The 16,659-nt window shown below is 42.4% G+C and overlaps 1 protein-coding gene across 6 annotated transcripts in view; it reads right to left on the reverse strand.

Moving 5' to 3' along the window:
• The window catches only part of CELF2 (CUGBP Elav-like family member 2), a 634,914-nt gene that overhangs the window by 44,084 nt on the left and 574,171 nt on the right, over nt 1-16,659 (reverse strand). For all 6 annotated transcript variants that reach the window (XM_081330781.1, XM_081330780.1, XM_081330779.1 and 3 more), the window contains 2 exons: nt 16,192-16,255; nt 6,075-6,209 (listed from right to left, as the gene is read on the reverse strand). In XM_081330781.1, the coding sequence (XP_081186907.1) occupies nt 6,075-6,209; nt 16,192-16,255 (199 nt within the window). The remainder of the gene's footprint in view (nt 1-6,074; nt 6,210-16,191; nt 16,256-16,659) is intronic.

Below are 16,659 nucleotides of genomic sequence, written 5' to 3' on the forward strand. Positions count from 1 at the left end.
AAGAGCCAATGTTGTCAACTACCACATTTGGCGCCCTGGAAAAAAAAAAGTCATTGGTTGCTGAACACAGTTGTCTCTTACTTGTAACCATCAGTCCTGTATGCCTTTGTGCAGTCTTGGCAGAATCCACCGCCAGCACAAATGCCATAAATCTGAATTTTACTTGCATAGCTTCATTAATCACAGTTCATTTAACGTCATGAAATTAGATAGGAAGCACTTTTCCCTCATGTGCATTGCCATTTTGGTAATAGGTTTGTTTGTAGATAAAAGACAACGGGAAAATTGTAAAATAAAAGGCAAATGGGAAGTTGATTTTGAGACTTACTACTTCAAAAAAAGGAAGACCCTCCCCCCCCCACCAATACTCTTGCAACTGCAAAAAAAATACAGACAAATTAAAATAAAAATAAAAAGGGGCACTTATTTCTCCCGTCTTAAAAAAGCAAATATAAATGCTGCACTATAGCCTAGATTTAAATGGAAATGCTTTGAAATGGAACACGTGGCTTTTATAGAGCTAAACAGAGCTTTCCCATGGAACTGAGAACAGCCGGGGAAAGCTTTTATTCAGGTTTTACAAAGTTTTTAATGGACTGGAAAATTTAGCACTAGATAAGAAAGTTGAAGTCAAAAGAACATCTTAACAAGGGTTGTTTTCAGTTTAGATGTAGAGTTTGTAAGGAGGAACAAGACTATAAAATTGATGTTTTTGCTTGATAGCAGTATTCAGGGAGGGCTGTTGCTAGGAGAAAAAGAGCTTAGATCACTATTTCTCAACCTTAGCAATTTTAAGATATGTGGACTTCAACTCCCAGAATTCCCTGGCCAGCTGTAATATTCCTTGCATTCTTACTGCCTTGTCCCCTGCGGGACCAAATCTTAGGCCAATAAATCAGGGGTCTTCAAACTCGGCCCTTTTATGACTTGTGGACTTTAACTCCCAGAATTCCTCAGTCAGGCATTCCTCTGGCTGAGGAATTCTGGGAGTTGAAGTCCACAAGTCATAAAAGGGCCAAGTCTGAAGGCCCCTGCAATAAAGTTTCTGACTTCAAACGCGTGTCCCTTTATCCACAGAAGTTGGCCAAATTTAGATTTGGCTCGATAGCCAAATAAAATGGCTACCTCATTTATTTTTCTATGCTCAACTTGTCTCCGAATTGCTCGCGCTTTCCCCCCCCCTCTCCCCTTTTATATCTTTATGGACTATTACCCAGAATAGAACAGAAAACATAATATATAAAATCATAAGAGTTGGAAGGGACTTTGGAGATCTTCTAGTCCAACCCCCTACTCAAGGCAGGAGACCTTATATTATTCCAGTCAAATGGTTGTTCAGTCTATTTTTGAAAATCTCCAGTGATGGAGCACCCACAACTCCAGGAGGCAAGATGTTCCACTGATTAATCATCCTCCCTGTCAGAAAATGTCTCCTTACTTCTAGGTTAGCTCTCTCTTTAACAAGCTTCCACCCAATTACTTCTTGTCCTGGCCTCAGGTGTTTTGGAGAATAAGTCAATCCTTCTTTTCTGTGACAGCCCTTCAAGGACTGGAAAAATTAAAATGATACCACGGACTCGGCGAAGGGTCTGGATATCCCTTTCTCAAGGGATCTGCAGAAAAGATCTCAGCTCGCAGAGACGATCTTGGACTGCCTATTGTTATTTTCATGGGATAAATATAAGATAAAATGCAAACTTTTTTATGAAGACTTGTTATGTGGCTTCCTATGGCCATAAGAATGCTGTACTCTTCTTCTGAGGCCACTGCTTTTATAAGCAGCCGATTCCCAGACATCCCTAGGCTCTTTTTCTCCACGGTACCAAAAAGATATCGAAAACCTTGTCTCCGGTGGCCTAAAAGGAACGATTAAACCCACAGTGGTCCTTTACGGCACATAAAGAGGTCATCTCACAAATGCACAGTTTTTTCACCGTAATTAAGCAAAGCCACTCAATTGCTGGTCCTACTGAGCAAACTCAGATGGATTTAAAAGGGCAGCTGGTTTGGTGTCTAGCTGTCCCTTCAGTTAACAACATTCATTAACAAAGGAGAATTCTGCTGGGGGGGGAGTGAATTCTGGAGGAGGAGGAGGAGGTTTCTTGGAGACTGTGCTAAAAGTCCTTTCATTTCATCACATCTGCCCCTCAGAATCTCCACAAATGCCACACAACTTAGTAATGATCCCAGGCTTAAAATGAATATCTTAGAATCATAATCAGTGAGCACAAATAACTTCCCATGTAAAAGGTAAAGGTAAAGATTCCCCCGCACATGCGTGCTAGTCGTTTTCGACTCTAGGGGCCAGTGCTCATCTCCGCTTCAAAGCCAAAGAGCCAGCGCTTGTCCGAGGACGTCTCCGTGGTCATGTGGCCGGCATGACTAGACGCCAAAGGCGCACGGAACGCTGTTACCTTCCCACCGTAGTGGTCCCTATTTTTCTACTTGCATTTTTACGTGCTTTCGAACTGCTAGGTTGGCAGAAGCTGGGACGAGTATCAGGCACTCACTCTGTTACGCGGCACTCGGGATTCGACCTGCCAAACTGCCGACGATCTGATTGACAAGCTCAGCATCTTAACCCACTGAGCCACCGCGTCCCTAACTTCCCATGTAGGGCTGCCTGAAGCCTATGGCTGAGCTGTGTGTAAAACAATGGTTTTCTTAATGGCTCAGTGATCCTTACCCTGAAAACTTATCTGACGTTCTTAGATATAACAGTATTTGTTGGCAATGCTCTCATAGCAGTGCTTTCCCAGTGGTAGAGCAACTTTGCTCTCTAATTTTAAAGTTGATTTATGAAAGTTAATAACCTCAAGCTTCTATATAAATGTACAATGATGCTCTAAGGCCATTCTCTAGCTATTAAACACATTTCCAAGTTTAATAAGGTGCTGGTTATCACCTATAAAGCCCTACATGGCCTGGGTCCGGGTTATTTGAGGGAACACCTGCTGCCGGCATCAAACGCCCTTCGCCCAGTGCGCTCCCACAGGGAGGGTCTGCTCAGGGTTCCGCCGGTGAGAGATTGCCGGCGGGTGACACCCAGGGATAGGGCCTTCTCAGTGGGAGCGCCTGCCCTCTGGAACCAGCTGCCAGTAGAGCTGAGGACTGCTCCCGACCTTCGATCATTCCGCCGGGGCCTGAAGACCTGGCTCTTTGAGCTCTCGGGCCCAGGCTGAGGGGAAAATTTTAACTGGGGTTTTAATGTACAGGGTGAATTTAATGCTTTTTAAATTGGTTTTAACTTTTGTATGCTTTGATTTTTAATTCCCTGTAAACCGCCCTGAGTCCTCAGGGAAAGGGCGGTATACAAATGCAAATATTAAATTAAATTATTAAATTAATAATGCTTAGAACATGTTCATTAAAGCAGCTTCATTAAAGTCGAGAGAGCTGATTTTTCTTCTGTACACAATTTCCCCCGCTAAGGAAGACTGTTAAATTAACCAGAACAGCATCTTCTGAATTTTGTACCAGTAAACAAATTTGGGATTTTCTTTGTAGCAAAATCACATGTTGAATCATGCTGAAAAGACACTCTTGAATTTGGTAGAATCTGTGGTTAGAAGCTACTGTGAAAAACCAAGGTCATTTTGAAAGAGAATGAATTTTAGCTTAGTTTGGAGATGATGCCTTGTTTTTATAAGCAATGCTTGAAAGCTGGAACAAATGAATGGGTGCATGAATACACAGGGGAAATTGTTTTTTAATATATTCCATTTTCAATAGCAGTAATACTCAGTCCAATTAGTACTGTTGTAGTCCATCCTTCTTCTACAGAGCACAGTGCACAATTTCTCCACAATCCTTTTCTCACAATAAAATTGTGAAACAGACTGAAAAGACAGCAAGTAGTCCAAAAATCATCCAACTTAGTAGATGGATAAGTGTACACCTTGGCAACTTTCTTCCCCACAACACCTACCCGAAGCATGCAAAATCTGCTTTTAATTTGGTTGTGATAGGGCTGCAGAAAAGGATGCAATCCATTGCCAGAGCCTGCTGTATTTCCATCCTTGTGGGCCAAAATGATGTCACCAGGGTGGAAGAAGCACACAGCAAGCCCCACCCCACACAATGTTGTGTGCTGTCTTCAATAATTCCATTTGGTTTTCATCATCTTCAATTGGTATTTAATCCCTAGGTAAGATTATTTTGCACTCCATTCTCTGCCAACTGCTACTCAGCAGTGTAAATCCTAAATCGGGTCTAAAAACAGTATACTTGTATAAATGTGGGTGCCAGAAGTGGAATCCACAATACAGACAGCATTAAAATTTGGGAAAAGTCAACCGAGGTGATTGATTGCGTGGCAAATCAAGGAACACAAGACACATTTGAAATCTACAAATGCTAAGCGTTACTGGTCACTGAGCATTTGTCCAGCTCTGGAGCAAAGAGATAAGGAGGAAAAAGGTCGTTGGCTGACTTGGAATAAAACAGCTAGAATGAATTTCTTCTTTGCTTGACAAATTGAGGCAGAATTCTTCGTCTGGTCAATGTCACAAAAATATAGCAATGGTAGATTTCTACATTCCCATCCCCAAAAGGTATTTTGCCTGGCTGCATATGAATCATGAAAGTTCACAACGGGACTGACACTGTGCACCACAGAAAGACGCTACGACGAGAAAGGAATCATTTACAAGTCTACTAAAGTATACTTTGCTTCAAGATGAAAAGCTGAGGGAAAAGGCTATTTCTGCACTTTAGGGCCACCAACTCTCTGAATTGTCTAAGACAGGAGGAGGCAATCCTGGCATGGCTGGCTGAGGAATTCTGGGAGTTGAAGTCCACGAGTCATAAAGGAGCCAAGGTTGCCTACCTCTGGTCTAAGAATTACAGTCATTTGTATGAAATAGCAGTTTAGTAATTGGAGACATTAGACGTTGCGTGGGGCTATAGGGCAGATCTTTAAATTTATCCTGATGTGAGAAACTGATTTAATTTCTCCCAAGGGACACAGAAGGACATTTGTTTTTTCCTATGAGAAGCTTTTCAGACGTCTCAAGAGAAGATCAAGAGTGTCCAAAATTAAAAGAAACAGAATTTCGTTAAAGCCATCAGTATAAAAGAAGGCGTCATGTTTTCTAAGATTCTCAATTTTTTTTTGATATAAAATAAAAACAGTTGATACAATTGGATAAATATTGTAACAGGCAAAACCAGGGTAATTTTTTTTTACTAGGTGCCATGTAAAGATAAAATAAATTATCATTATTCTTTTTTTAAAAAAATTGAAAGTAAATACTGTTATAACAGATAAGAATATATAAAATGTTCATAGGAAATATGGTCCCCCAAATTCTCAAGGCTTAAATTGCCTGCAACGATCCATGAATGAAATATTATCCCCTGGTTAAAATCCTGCTCCCTTATTTGAGAGGGTTTAGCAATGTGAAGTAGATAAAAGGTCTTTTCAAAAAGAAACCTTGGCAACACATAGGACAGACGCGTTTTGAATGCTTCCTCATTAAGATTTCCCCAGTCTTAAATCCTTATTAAAATTTAAAATAGCACGGCTAACACACTTGAAATCACAATTCAATACAGGAAGGGTGTCTACAAGATATACCCCTATATGCAGTGGTGGGATTCAAATAGGTGAACAACTGGTTCTCTGTGTGGATGCCGCTTCCGGAGATCCATTCTGGGCCTGGGCAACAAAAAATTAGCTACCGGTTCTGTCAAAGTGGCGCGAACCAGCTGAATCCCACCGCTGCCTATATGTCAAAATGGCAGCTGCGGTGGAATGATTAAATGAAAAAAAAATAAAAACCAGGGGAACTTCAATCGCACCAAAATGGCTGCTATCTCGACTTTCTGACCATGCCCAGAAGACACCCTGAAAGGTTCAGACATTGCCTTTGACCAAGTTTTCATTGTCGATGAAAGAAAATACACTTTACCACACACAAAGAGAATAAGTCGGAATAAAATCTCCAGTGGACCCGTCATTCATGTACCAGAATCACACTGGATGCACGGCTAGGAGGAGGTTAATGTTTTACATCTCTCTGTTTGCCTTCCTTTTTTGGAACCGAGTTGAAGAATGTTCTGTTCGATCGTACCTGGGCTTGTGAGTGCACCAAGGGCCCCTGATGCTGTGGAGAGTGGATTCGCATTGGTGGTGTTGGCCGAGGACTGGGCTGCGGCAGCGGCAGCTGCTAAGGTTGCCAAATTCTGTAGCTGTAAAGCATTCATTCCTGCAAGGGGAAAACATAGAGCTAGTCAGGTCGATTACCAGAAGAGCCGTAGGGGGCAAAGTGGTTAAAATCCAGTATTGCAGGCTGACTCTGCCCACTGCCAGGAGTTCGATCCTGACCAGCTCAAGGATGACTCAGACTTCCATCCTTCCGAGGTCCGGAAAATGAGGATCACAGATTGTTGGGGGCAATAGGCTGACTCTGCTTAGCGAGGGCTGTAAAGCACTGTGAAGCGGGATGTAAATCTAAATGCCGTTGCTATTGCTAAATGCTACCAAATCCAAGCAATTTGTTTTCAATCCACCAACCCAGTGTGAAACTTCCTTCATATTCATTCTTCCAACCTTTTCCTCCCTCCCTCCCTCCCTCCTCTTATCAGATGATAATTTGTGAAACTTCTGTCGAAGTTACTTCCTACACAGTGTCCCTCACCTGACCTAGCTTTGCTCCAGTCCACACTTTTGGTGTCATAGGGATACAACTCCTGTGCCAATTTCAGATCTGTGCACAGGGACCTCAAGAATGTTCTGTGATTGTGCAATCAGAGCCTGGACCGTAACTCATAGCTTACAGCAGTAACAATAGTGAGAATAATATTCTGTAGTACAGATGGTCCTCAACTTACAACAGTTCACTTGGTAACCGTTCAAAGTTACAACAGCATTGAAAAATGTGACATGTGGCCGCTTTTCACAGTTATGACACCTTGTAGCATCCCCATGCTTATGTGATCAAAATTCAGATGCTTGGCAATTGGTTCATATTTATGACCGTTGCTGTGTCTCAAGGTCACGTGATCCCCTTTTGCAACCTTCTGACAGGCAATGGGGAAGCCAGATTCACTTAACAACCAGGTTACTAACTTATCTACTGCAGTGATTCACTTAACAACTGTGGCCAGGAAGGTCATAAAATGGGGCAAAGCTCACATAACAAATGTCTCACTTCACGACAGAAATTTTGGGCTCGATTGTGGTCATAAGTCGAGGACTACCTGTCTTCTTTCAGCTTATCTTTTATGTTTGGTCCTCCTCTTTTACTTTTAAACAGCTCATTCACTATTTTGTTCCGTGTTGGCCTTTCACCAAAGTAAAGTCGGACTTGACTTGGGATTTGCAAAAGACTGTAATTTTCTAGTTTTCTTGATATTTTTATTTTTTATTTTTTTAAAAAAGCTTTTTTAAATGACAGGGACTCAGCACGGGCCCTCGCAAATGCAAAGCATGAGCTGCACCGTGAAGTCCCAATAAAAAAATGCAGCAGAAACTATCTTGGGACAGCTCTGAGTTGTTTACCAAAATGTGCGTCAAAGACGAGCAGTGGAAAAGAGCCATCTCTTCCTCCTTGCAATTTTTTTTTAAAAAAGCATCACAAGAATGTCTTGTTATCCAACAACGATGCTTCTACTTCCAAAGGAAGAAGAGAAAAGATTGTTACTGGGTGACAATCCATCAGTCTGGTTTTGCCAGGGATAATTTGCTATAAAGTCCAATCTCCTGTGGTTCAGAATTATGAGGAGTCACTTTAGTCATACATTTGGAACCATTTCCATTCCAGGGAGACCTGGAAGAGTGTTCACTGAACATTTATTCAGAGCTCTGAAGGAACATTAACCACGAGAAATTTAATTAATACATGCAATTACACCTACACATACACACCCGGCAAACCCTAGAGCAGTGATGGCAAACCTTTTAGAGACCGAGTGCCCAAACTGCAACCCAAAACCCACTTATGTATTGTTGGGTGCTGGGTGGGCGTGGCCCATTGGGTGGGTGTGGCCCATTGGGTGGGCATGGCTGCTGTGGTGACGGCAGACTGGGTGGGACTAAAAAGTTCAATAAATTAATTCCAACTTTGCGAGATTTTTTCCCCTGCAAAGAAGTTGAAATTGATTGATTGAACCTTTTTTTTTTTTGTACCTGGTGGCGGAGGGCTAAAGCAAAAAGGTTTTATAAAATCCAGCTGAAGGCCTAGGACTGGGGTGACGGCACGCGTGCCCACAGAGAGGGCTCAGCATGCCACCTGTGGCACCCGTGCCATAGGTTCACCACCATGGCCCTAGAACAGGGGTCAGCAACCTGAAACAGTGAAAGAGCCACTCGGAACCGGTTCCCTCACAAAAGGAAAAACTGGGAGCCGCAAAAAAATGTGTGCGCATGTGTGTACATGCGCGAATGTGCAGAACAGGGTTTGACTGAAGAGTGGAGCCAAGGCGAGATATGCACCTACCCTGCATATTTGAATTGATTGGTTAAACTTTTTTAGTCCCACTTTTTTTTTTTTGGACTGCACATGGCAGAGGACTGGGAGCCGCAGGAGACGGCTGAAAGAGCCGCATGCGGCTCCGGAGCCACGGGTTGCAGACCTGTGCCCTAGAAGATCCAAGACTGCAGATTGTGCAGGAAGCTTAAAGAACAGAAGCATTAGGTGCACATGCCAACACCCGATGCAAAAGGCGTCAACAGATTCCTTGTATATTTCACTCTTTAGGAAAATCGGTGTACGTAATAATGCTCTGGCGATGGCTATCAGAATGAACAAAGGCAGGATTTTTCACAAAGCCTGCCTTGTAGAAGTCCACCTAACAGCCCACCTGCCAGCAGGAACTAAAACACACATTTCTGCAAGCTGGAAAAAACAACAACAGCCAGGACTCAAAACAAAGAGGGAAGAGCTAATACCTCATTGTTCTTTGTCGGTTCATGTACCGCCACATAATTGGACGAGATTTATATTTAACACACCTTACTGTGCAACCAGGCACTTAGCACAGATAAGCTCCACTTTTCTTTCCTGACTTCATGCCATGGAAAAATCAGGAGAACCTCTTTTGAACCACGGCCACCTTTGTCCAAAACACACTCATTTCAAAGTGTGAACGGCTGACCTAATGGGATGTACGGTAGCCAATTGTATCATCACGGGGATATTCATTCATTGGCCCTGTTTATCCCTTGAACCTTTTGTCAGCTGAATATCCAGCCAGGATGTGTTCTCCTACTCAGCTCCCGGAGAAGCTACTCAATAGTAGCTACTGTGAGAGGGATCTCGGAGTCCTAGTGGACAATCACTTAAATATGAGCCAGCTGTGTGCTGCAGTTGCCAAAAAAGCCAACACAGTGCTAGGCTGCATTAACAAAGGGATAGAATCAAGATCACATGAAGTACTAAATACCACTTTACAATGCCTTGGTAAGGGCACACCTGGAATACTGCATCCAGTTTTGGTCACCACGATGTAAAAAAGATGTTGAGACTCTAGAAAGAGTACAGAGAAGAGCAACAAAGACGATCAGGGGACTGGAGGCTAAAACATATAAGGAACGGCTGCTGGAAATGGGTATGTCTAGTTTAATGAAGAGAAGGACGAGGGGGGACATGACAGCAGTGATCCAATATCTCAGGGGCTGCCCCAAAGAAGAGGGAGTCAAGCTATTTTCCAAAGAACCAGAAGGCAGGACAGGAAGCAACGGATGGAAACTGATCAAGGAGAGAATCAGCCTAGAACTAAGGAGAAACTTCCTGACAGTTAGAACAATTAACCAGTGGAACAACCAACCTCCAGAAGCTGTGAATACTCCAACACTGGAAGCTTTTAAGAAGAGACTGGACAGCCCTTTGTCTGAAATGGTATATGGTTTCCTGCCTGAGCAGGGGTTTAGACTACATGACCTCCAAGGTCCCTTCCAACTTTATTATTATTATTTATTAAGCTACCTTTATTAAAGCCAACAGATCTTGATGACAGCAATGGCTGCTCAACCAGACTGTGTCTTTTCCTTTGGAGCATTCAACAAGAAGTTCTCAAGAACTGGCCCAGATGCACTAGATCAGGGCTTTTCAACCTTTTCACTCATTGTACCACTTTTAGGATATGGCAACATCCAAGTATCACCAGTCGCCTAGCAAGGTGTCAAAAACTTGATGACACCCCCTCCCCAAAAAAAGCCAGCGTGCCTGGCTGAGGAATTCTTGGAGTTGAAGTCCACAAGTCATAAAAGGGCCAAGTTTGAAGACCCTGCTGTTGATTGTCATCCAAAATGTATTGTTTTCACACAGAAGCAAGAGGCTTTTTCTTTTGTTACTGTGGCTTCTCCCCTACCTTCCGCAGTAAAATGAAATGAAAAATAATTTGCTGAAACCACTGAATATTCTACAGACACAGTACTTTTGGAAGAGATGTTAATTATTTACATGGTGTGTCTGTGTGTGTGTGTGTGTGTGTGTGAGTGAGAAGGAAGAGGGGTTCCCTTTGGGGAAACAAGCCTCTAGAAATGCTTCTTATTTCTTATGCTGGAGGTAAAAAAAATGTTGAGAATAAACGTGCAATTTAATTGATTTCGGCAATATAAACTGCTCAGCTATCAAAATAGGGTAATATTCCGGACAGCGAGAATCGCAACTTGGATATTCATTGCTTGGCCGATTAAAAATACAATTAAATTATGCTTATAATGGATGTACAATATGTCTGCTTAAAATGTAAGATTTTTTTTTAATAAAATGTATTTATAAGGAGAGGGGCTATGAAAATTTAATTCAATGTTCACCTCAGGTAATTTGGTGTCTTATTGTTCACAGCAATTACCATAAATCTACATATCAATAAGGAAGAACAGATGTCAGTTGTTACATCCACTTGCCAATCAGGCTTGTTAAAAATCGGCAGATGGATAGTTGTAGAATTCTCTCATATGGCCCATTAGCACATTTGCAGGAAACTGATGTAGTACCCTTGCAGGGACACAGGCAGGCCTGTTAAAATACAAATAAATTGGAGACCTGAGGTTTCCATACCACAACTCAGGGTGTGCAAGCTTGCAGAGCAAACTTTCTCACCCAGGAAGAGAAACCCTTAACCTCACTTCCCCCTTTATGATTATATGATGGTACTGACCAGTCCCCAACTAAAGGGGGATTTTCTCAAGCTGCATGCACATTACTGTTGATGTCAGCTTGGAAAAACAAAAAGAAATGAAAAATGCATTCCATTATTTTTCAAGAGAGGGATACCAAATAGCCAACGTTGCTTTAATTTTTTGAAGAAGCCCATTTTCGATTTAGGTTTTCTCTTATTTAGAGGTATTTACAAAAAAGACCAAAAAAAAATGGAAACATGATGTTTACTTGCTTGTTATGTATGACAGTCCTGACCCACTCCACCCACCCAAATTCCAGGACAATGTATAAATGATCGGCTTTAAATCCTATTAAGAAACCATTTTTAGGATTTACACTGAACATTAAATGGTTTGAAATAGGTTTTATTGGTAATTTGACGAGAGCCCCATAAAACTGGTGGATAACAGCATCTTTTAAACTAAGGCTGAAGACATTAGAAGTTTAGATACAGAAGATCACTTTGGAAATTTAGGAGGTGCTTCCAAGCCTACATGATACCATTCCCATTACAGGTTCAATGGGTAGAAGGAAACTTTCCCTCTGAAGTTTATGCAGAGTTAAAGGAACTAATTCACCACCTAAAATATAGGGATGTTGGAAGAAAAGTCTTCATCATGGTTCCATCCAAGCTGGGAATAAACATGGCAACTGCTTTAGGAAGAAGGCTGTAGTTTATCGAAGAGGAGAGCCAGAGAGGAAGATGGCCTGGCAGAAAAAAAGGGCTGAACACATGTAGGGAGTGGGTTTTTATACCCTCTGGAGCCTTTTGTTTGGAGCTGCTTCCTGTTCCTGTTTGAGGCTATTTCCTGTGTCATGAACCTTTGACCTGCGTCTGAGTGTGCCTTTCTGGTATTCTGATGTTGATGGATTAAGGCCATGTCCTGCTTCGCTGTGGCTGTGGCTGATGATTCTCAGAGTTTGGGTGGGGTATGCAGATTTTAGGTGTCTTTGTCTTCTTAATCTCCCAGCTGGGGCCCTGCAACCTTCCTGGATTTACATCTGCATTTGTACAGAACTGGTCCCTGCTCAGGGGGAGGGAGACCTGGGCCTATCCAAAAAAAATTGGATATGTTTTCCTGCCTCTTTAAGATCCTTTGAGGAAATATATGTTTTCTGCCCTTTTAATATTTCCTTCTCTGGGGAGCTGACTTCCCACAGGGATAAAATGCAGACTTCCTGCAGTACTCTAGAGCAGGGGTCCCCAACCCCACCCCCCCGGTCTGTGGACCGGCACTGGGCCACAGCATGCCAGAAACCAGGCCATGCAAACAAGCGAAGCCCCATCTCTGGGATGCAGGCAGCACACAAAACCACGTCCCCTTCGGTCTACGGAAAAACCTCTCTCTTCAGAACTGGTCCCTGGTGCCCAAAAGGTTGGGGGCCATTGCTCTAGTCTAGAGGGTACAATTCATCTAGTCTTGAAGACTAGACTCAAACTCATTAAATGTAACAAGATGTTCCTTGACCGTGTTTCTATCAATCTTAAGCTCCAATTCTGCCCTTCAATTTTGCCGTTCGCAATTAAAATAAACTACTTAGCCCGAGCTCTTTTATGTGTGCATGCATATACGTGCCTTTCTCTGGGTATGCATGTCCATATTTGGGTAAAACTGTACATTTAGTGACCATGTGAAGTTACAGTGGCAGTGAAAAAAGTGACTTATATGACATTTTTCACATTTATGACCATTGCAGTATTCCCACGGATACGTGATCAAAATTTGGACGCTTCACAACTGACTCATATTTATGACGGTTGCAGTGTCCTGGGATCACCTTTTGCGATCTTCTGACAAGCAAGGTCAATGGGGGAGCCAGCCCTGTGTTACTAACAACTGCAGTAATTCACTTAAGATAGATCATAAAATGGGGCAACATTCACTTAGCAACTATCACGCTTAGCAAGAGAAATTTAGGGCTCAATTGTGGCTGTAAATCGAGGACTATCTGTATATGAAAGAGGTTAACAGAGAAGCCAAAAGATCAATATTAAGTGCTTTATACTTCAAAAGTTTACAGTTAGGCAACAGTGACAAAGCTGGGAGATATTTCTAAATATCGCCCAGCAGACTGGCTATCAAGGCCTCTGGTTGAATAATGTGTGAAATTGCATGGGTCTTGAGTGGTATTGACAATCTCCGATTTGTCATTTTTAGAGTTGATCCATTTAGATTAATGGAAAATAAAAATAGCTAAGGCTTATTTTACTCCCAGCTGGTTTCACTGATGCAATGGCTAAGTCTGGATCTAATTTACCGTACTTTCAGGGAGCACTCATGATTTTGGGCTGTCTCAACCAATAGATCATAATTCCAGAGACACAATACATCTCTAACTGTGCTATGCAGAGAAATCTCTTAATGCCCTGACACAAAACAAAACAAAACACACACATACAAACACACTCTTTCTGGTTCCTGCATTTCTTATTCTGCGGGGTTTAAGTCCAAGAAATACTACTGGGCTTCTTTATCCAAAGCCTGTTCCAAAACACTGTGAAAATGTTGTTTATCACATTAAAATATATTTTTCATGAGAGAAGAGCAAAATAAATAAATAAATCAATCGTGCCAGTAAGTAATACATGCCAGATTACGAGTGGCACATAATACGAGCGGCAAGCACTTGCCAACAGATCTGCACCAGAGGAAATAACTCAGCGATATTGTCACCTAGGGGCCAATTTATATTGTCAGAAAGCGGATTCTGCATTAGTCTCCGGAGCCAATGCAGTAATGGCACATTCTAGGAATAAAGCACCAAGAGCCTATGGGGACAGCCTCATCTCTTTTTCACAAGTGTGCTTCAAGATCCATTCAGACCAAAGCATTAATAATAATAATAATCATATAAAAAAGGGAGGACAAAAAAAAGAGAGGAAGAAATGGAAGCGGACGCAAAGACGACATACAGGTAGAGCTTAAGCCCTTTGGTGTGGCAAGGCTGAATAAAAGCACCACAAATTTGCTGAAGTGGTCAGAGCGTAATTAAAAAACAAACTCACACGCCAGTTTGATGACAAGGACAGGGCAAGAGGGGCTGCTGGTTTGATGAGAAATAAAGAATATCAAGCAAGAGGGGAAGGCTACTAATGGCATCACAGGCAGAATGGCCGTGCTTTCTTCTTGCTCATCATGTACAAGACATGGATCAGCAGGGCAGGCCAAAGAATGACCTTTTATTAATAGTGATACACTGCTTTAGTAAAATCACCCAGGCTGATATTCAGAAGCTGTTCAGCTAAATGTCTTGGGTGGGGGGCAGAAAAATTAAGATGGTAACCACAGCCATGCGGTTAAAGCACGTCAAGCAGTTCAGACATGTAAAAAAGGTGTGTTTGTGTGTGTGTGGGGGGGTCCAAACATATGATTGTGGTTGCCATCTTGACTTTCCTGACCTCCTTCAGGCCCAGGCTTTGGGCTTGCCAGAAGTGTTCTTAGGACACTCATCTATGTACAGCCTCTATGTAATGAGATATGCCAGATCTATAAATCAGAAAGGTATTAAATCATCTTAAGATGGTGTGAGAAGTTTGCCCCTGGAAAATTGCAACAAACTCTAATTAAAAAGATTGTGAGATGAAATTAAACAAGAGGATGAAGTTTCCAGTGGATGTTAATCACGATGACCAAGCATTCAATTTTACTTTGCAAACTTTGGCTCATCTCAAAAAAAAAAATAAATCTAAGCGGGCTTGGAGCTTGGGAGAGAAAGGCTTTCTATGATTTTGTGTGTGTGTGTGTGTGTGTGTGTGTGTGTGTGTGTGTGTGTGTGTGTGGTGTATGGCAGGGCTTTTCAACCTTTTCACCCATTGTACCACTTTTAGGATATGGCAACATCCGAGTACCACCAGTCGCCTAGCAAGGTGTCAAAAACTTGACTACCAAAAAAAAAAAAAAAAAAGGAAAAAAGTGATGAAGTACAGGTAGTCCTCGACCTACAAGAGTTTGCTTAGTGACTGTTTAAAGTTACAATGGCACTGAAAAAAGTGCCCCACAAGCCACAGACGAGCAAGACACCTGCCTTCTGGGCTAAGAAGCGCCAGGATCAGTGCCAAGCTCCAGATGGAGCCTGGCACTGATCCTGGTGCTTCCACTGAGCCCTGACAGCCCTGCAGCTCCAGCTGTCTCTCGCTCAGGCTTGTGCGGTGCTGCTATTCCCCTCTCCCCCTACCACTTTTCTAGGATGGCCACGTTCCACCTGCCAGGTGCCAATGTACCACAGGTGGTACCCGTACCACTGGTTGAAAAGCCCTGGTGTATGGCACACATATATTTGTCCTTGGTGCTGAACTTGGTTGTTTTCTTGCAAACACTTCATTACCCAAACTAGGTAACATCATCAGTGCTAACACTAGTTCGAGTAGTGAAACTGCAAGAAAACAAGCTCAGATATCTAAGGAGATTCTCTTAGAGTAGGGGTGTCAAACTGCCAGCCCACGGGCCGGATGCATCGCAAGGAAACTGTGCCCACCCCATTGCCAGCAATGGGGAAAAAGCTCCGATACGTCGCGCGACATCATGTGATGTCATGAGTTTGACATGTCTGTCTTAGAGAGAGTACTAATAGCCAGATGACTGCAAAAAATAATAATAATAAAATTCCTTCTATTCCCTCCCTCCACCATCCTGTCAGAACTAACCCTTCCATCTCCCCACCACCCACCAGAACTGATGAAGCCTCTTGGATTTACAAGTGAAATGTCTTTTTCTTCTCCAAGGGGGAAAAAAAATGTCGTCCAGTTGCCTTTTGAAAAAGCGCCTTTGAGACAACCAAGCTCACAGAGAGCCCCAGGATCCCTCATTTCAACCCTGAGCTACAAATATTCTCCTCTATGGATATATTTGTAGGGGGACAAAAAGGCATTAATCTGCTGTAGGAAGTCACCACAGAACCTAGTATTTCTTGAAAGATTTTAGACGAATCAATGCCACGGCCAAGAGGCTCTGCTTTCGCAGATACACACACCCATTAAAATATACTGTTAGATGAAAGATTTTCTTGTGTTGAAAAAGCCTAAGACTCAGCCACAGGAGGAGAAAGAGGAAAAGGAATAAATAAATAGGCTTTAACTCACCAGCCATTTGTTGAATGCCACTGAAGGCACCCAGGTTGCTGGAGGATGTTGCTTGCTGCAGAAGCTGCAAATTAACAATAACAACATCAGTGGGGTTAATAACACAAGTTAAGATGAAAGCAAAATTATCTGAATCAAATTAAATTTGGGATACTTATAGTTTCCTTTACATTTATACAGTCTCTTGCTTCTGCCTGGAGTTGGAATGAAGGTCCCCAGAGTGGATGCTGTAAATCCATATTAATGTCTAATCTCTATTAAGAAACACACAGACACTGGGGAAACTCAATAACATTGCTGCTTTTAAAACAATTAATCAATTTACTCTTTTTTAAACAGCCAGGTGCTAAGTCTGTTTCAGCCCATCATAGCGTGACTAATCATATTGCCCTCTGCAGTCTAGCAGTTAGCATAACTCATCCTGGTTAATCCCAAGAGCATTTTCCACCTCCCCGCTTAAAAAAGAGA

Source organism: Vipera berus (assembly GCF_964194415.1).
Source record: "Vipera berus genome assembly, chromosome: 6".
Classification (NCBI taxonomy): Eukaryota; Metazoa; Chordata; class Lepidosauria; order Squamata; family Viperidae; genus Vipera; species Vipera berus.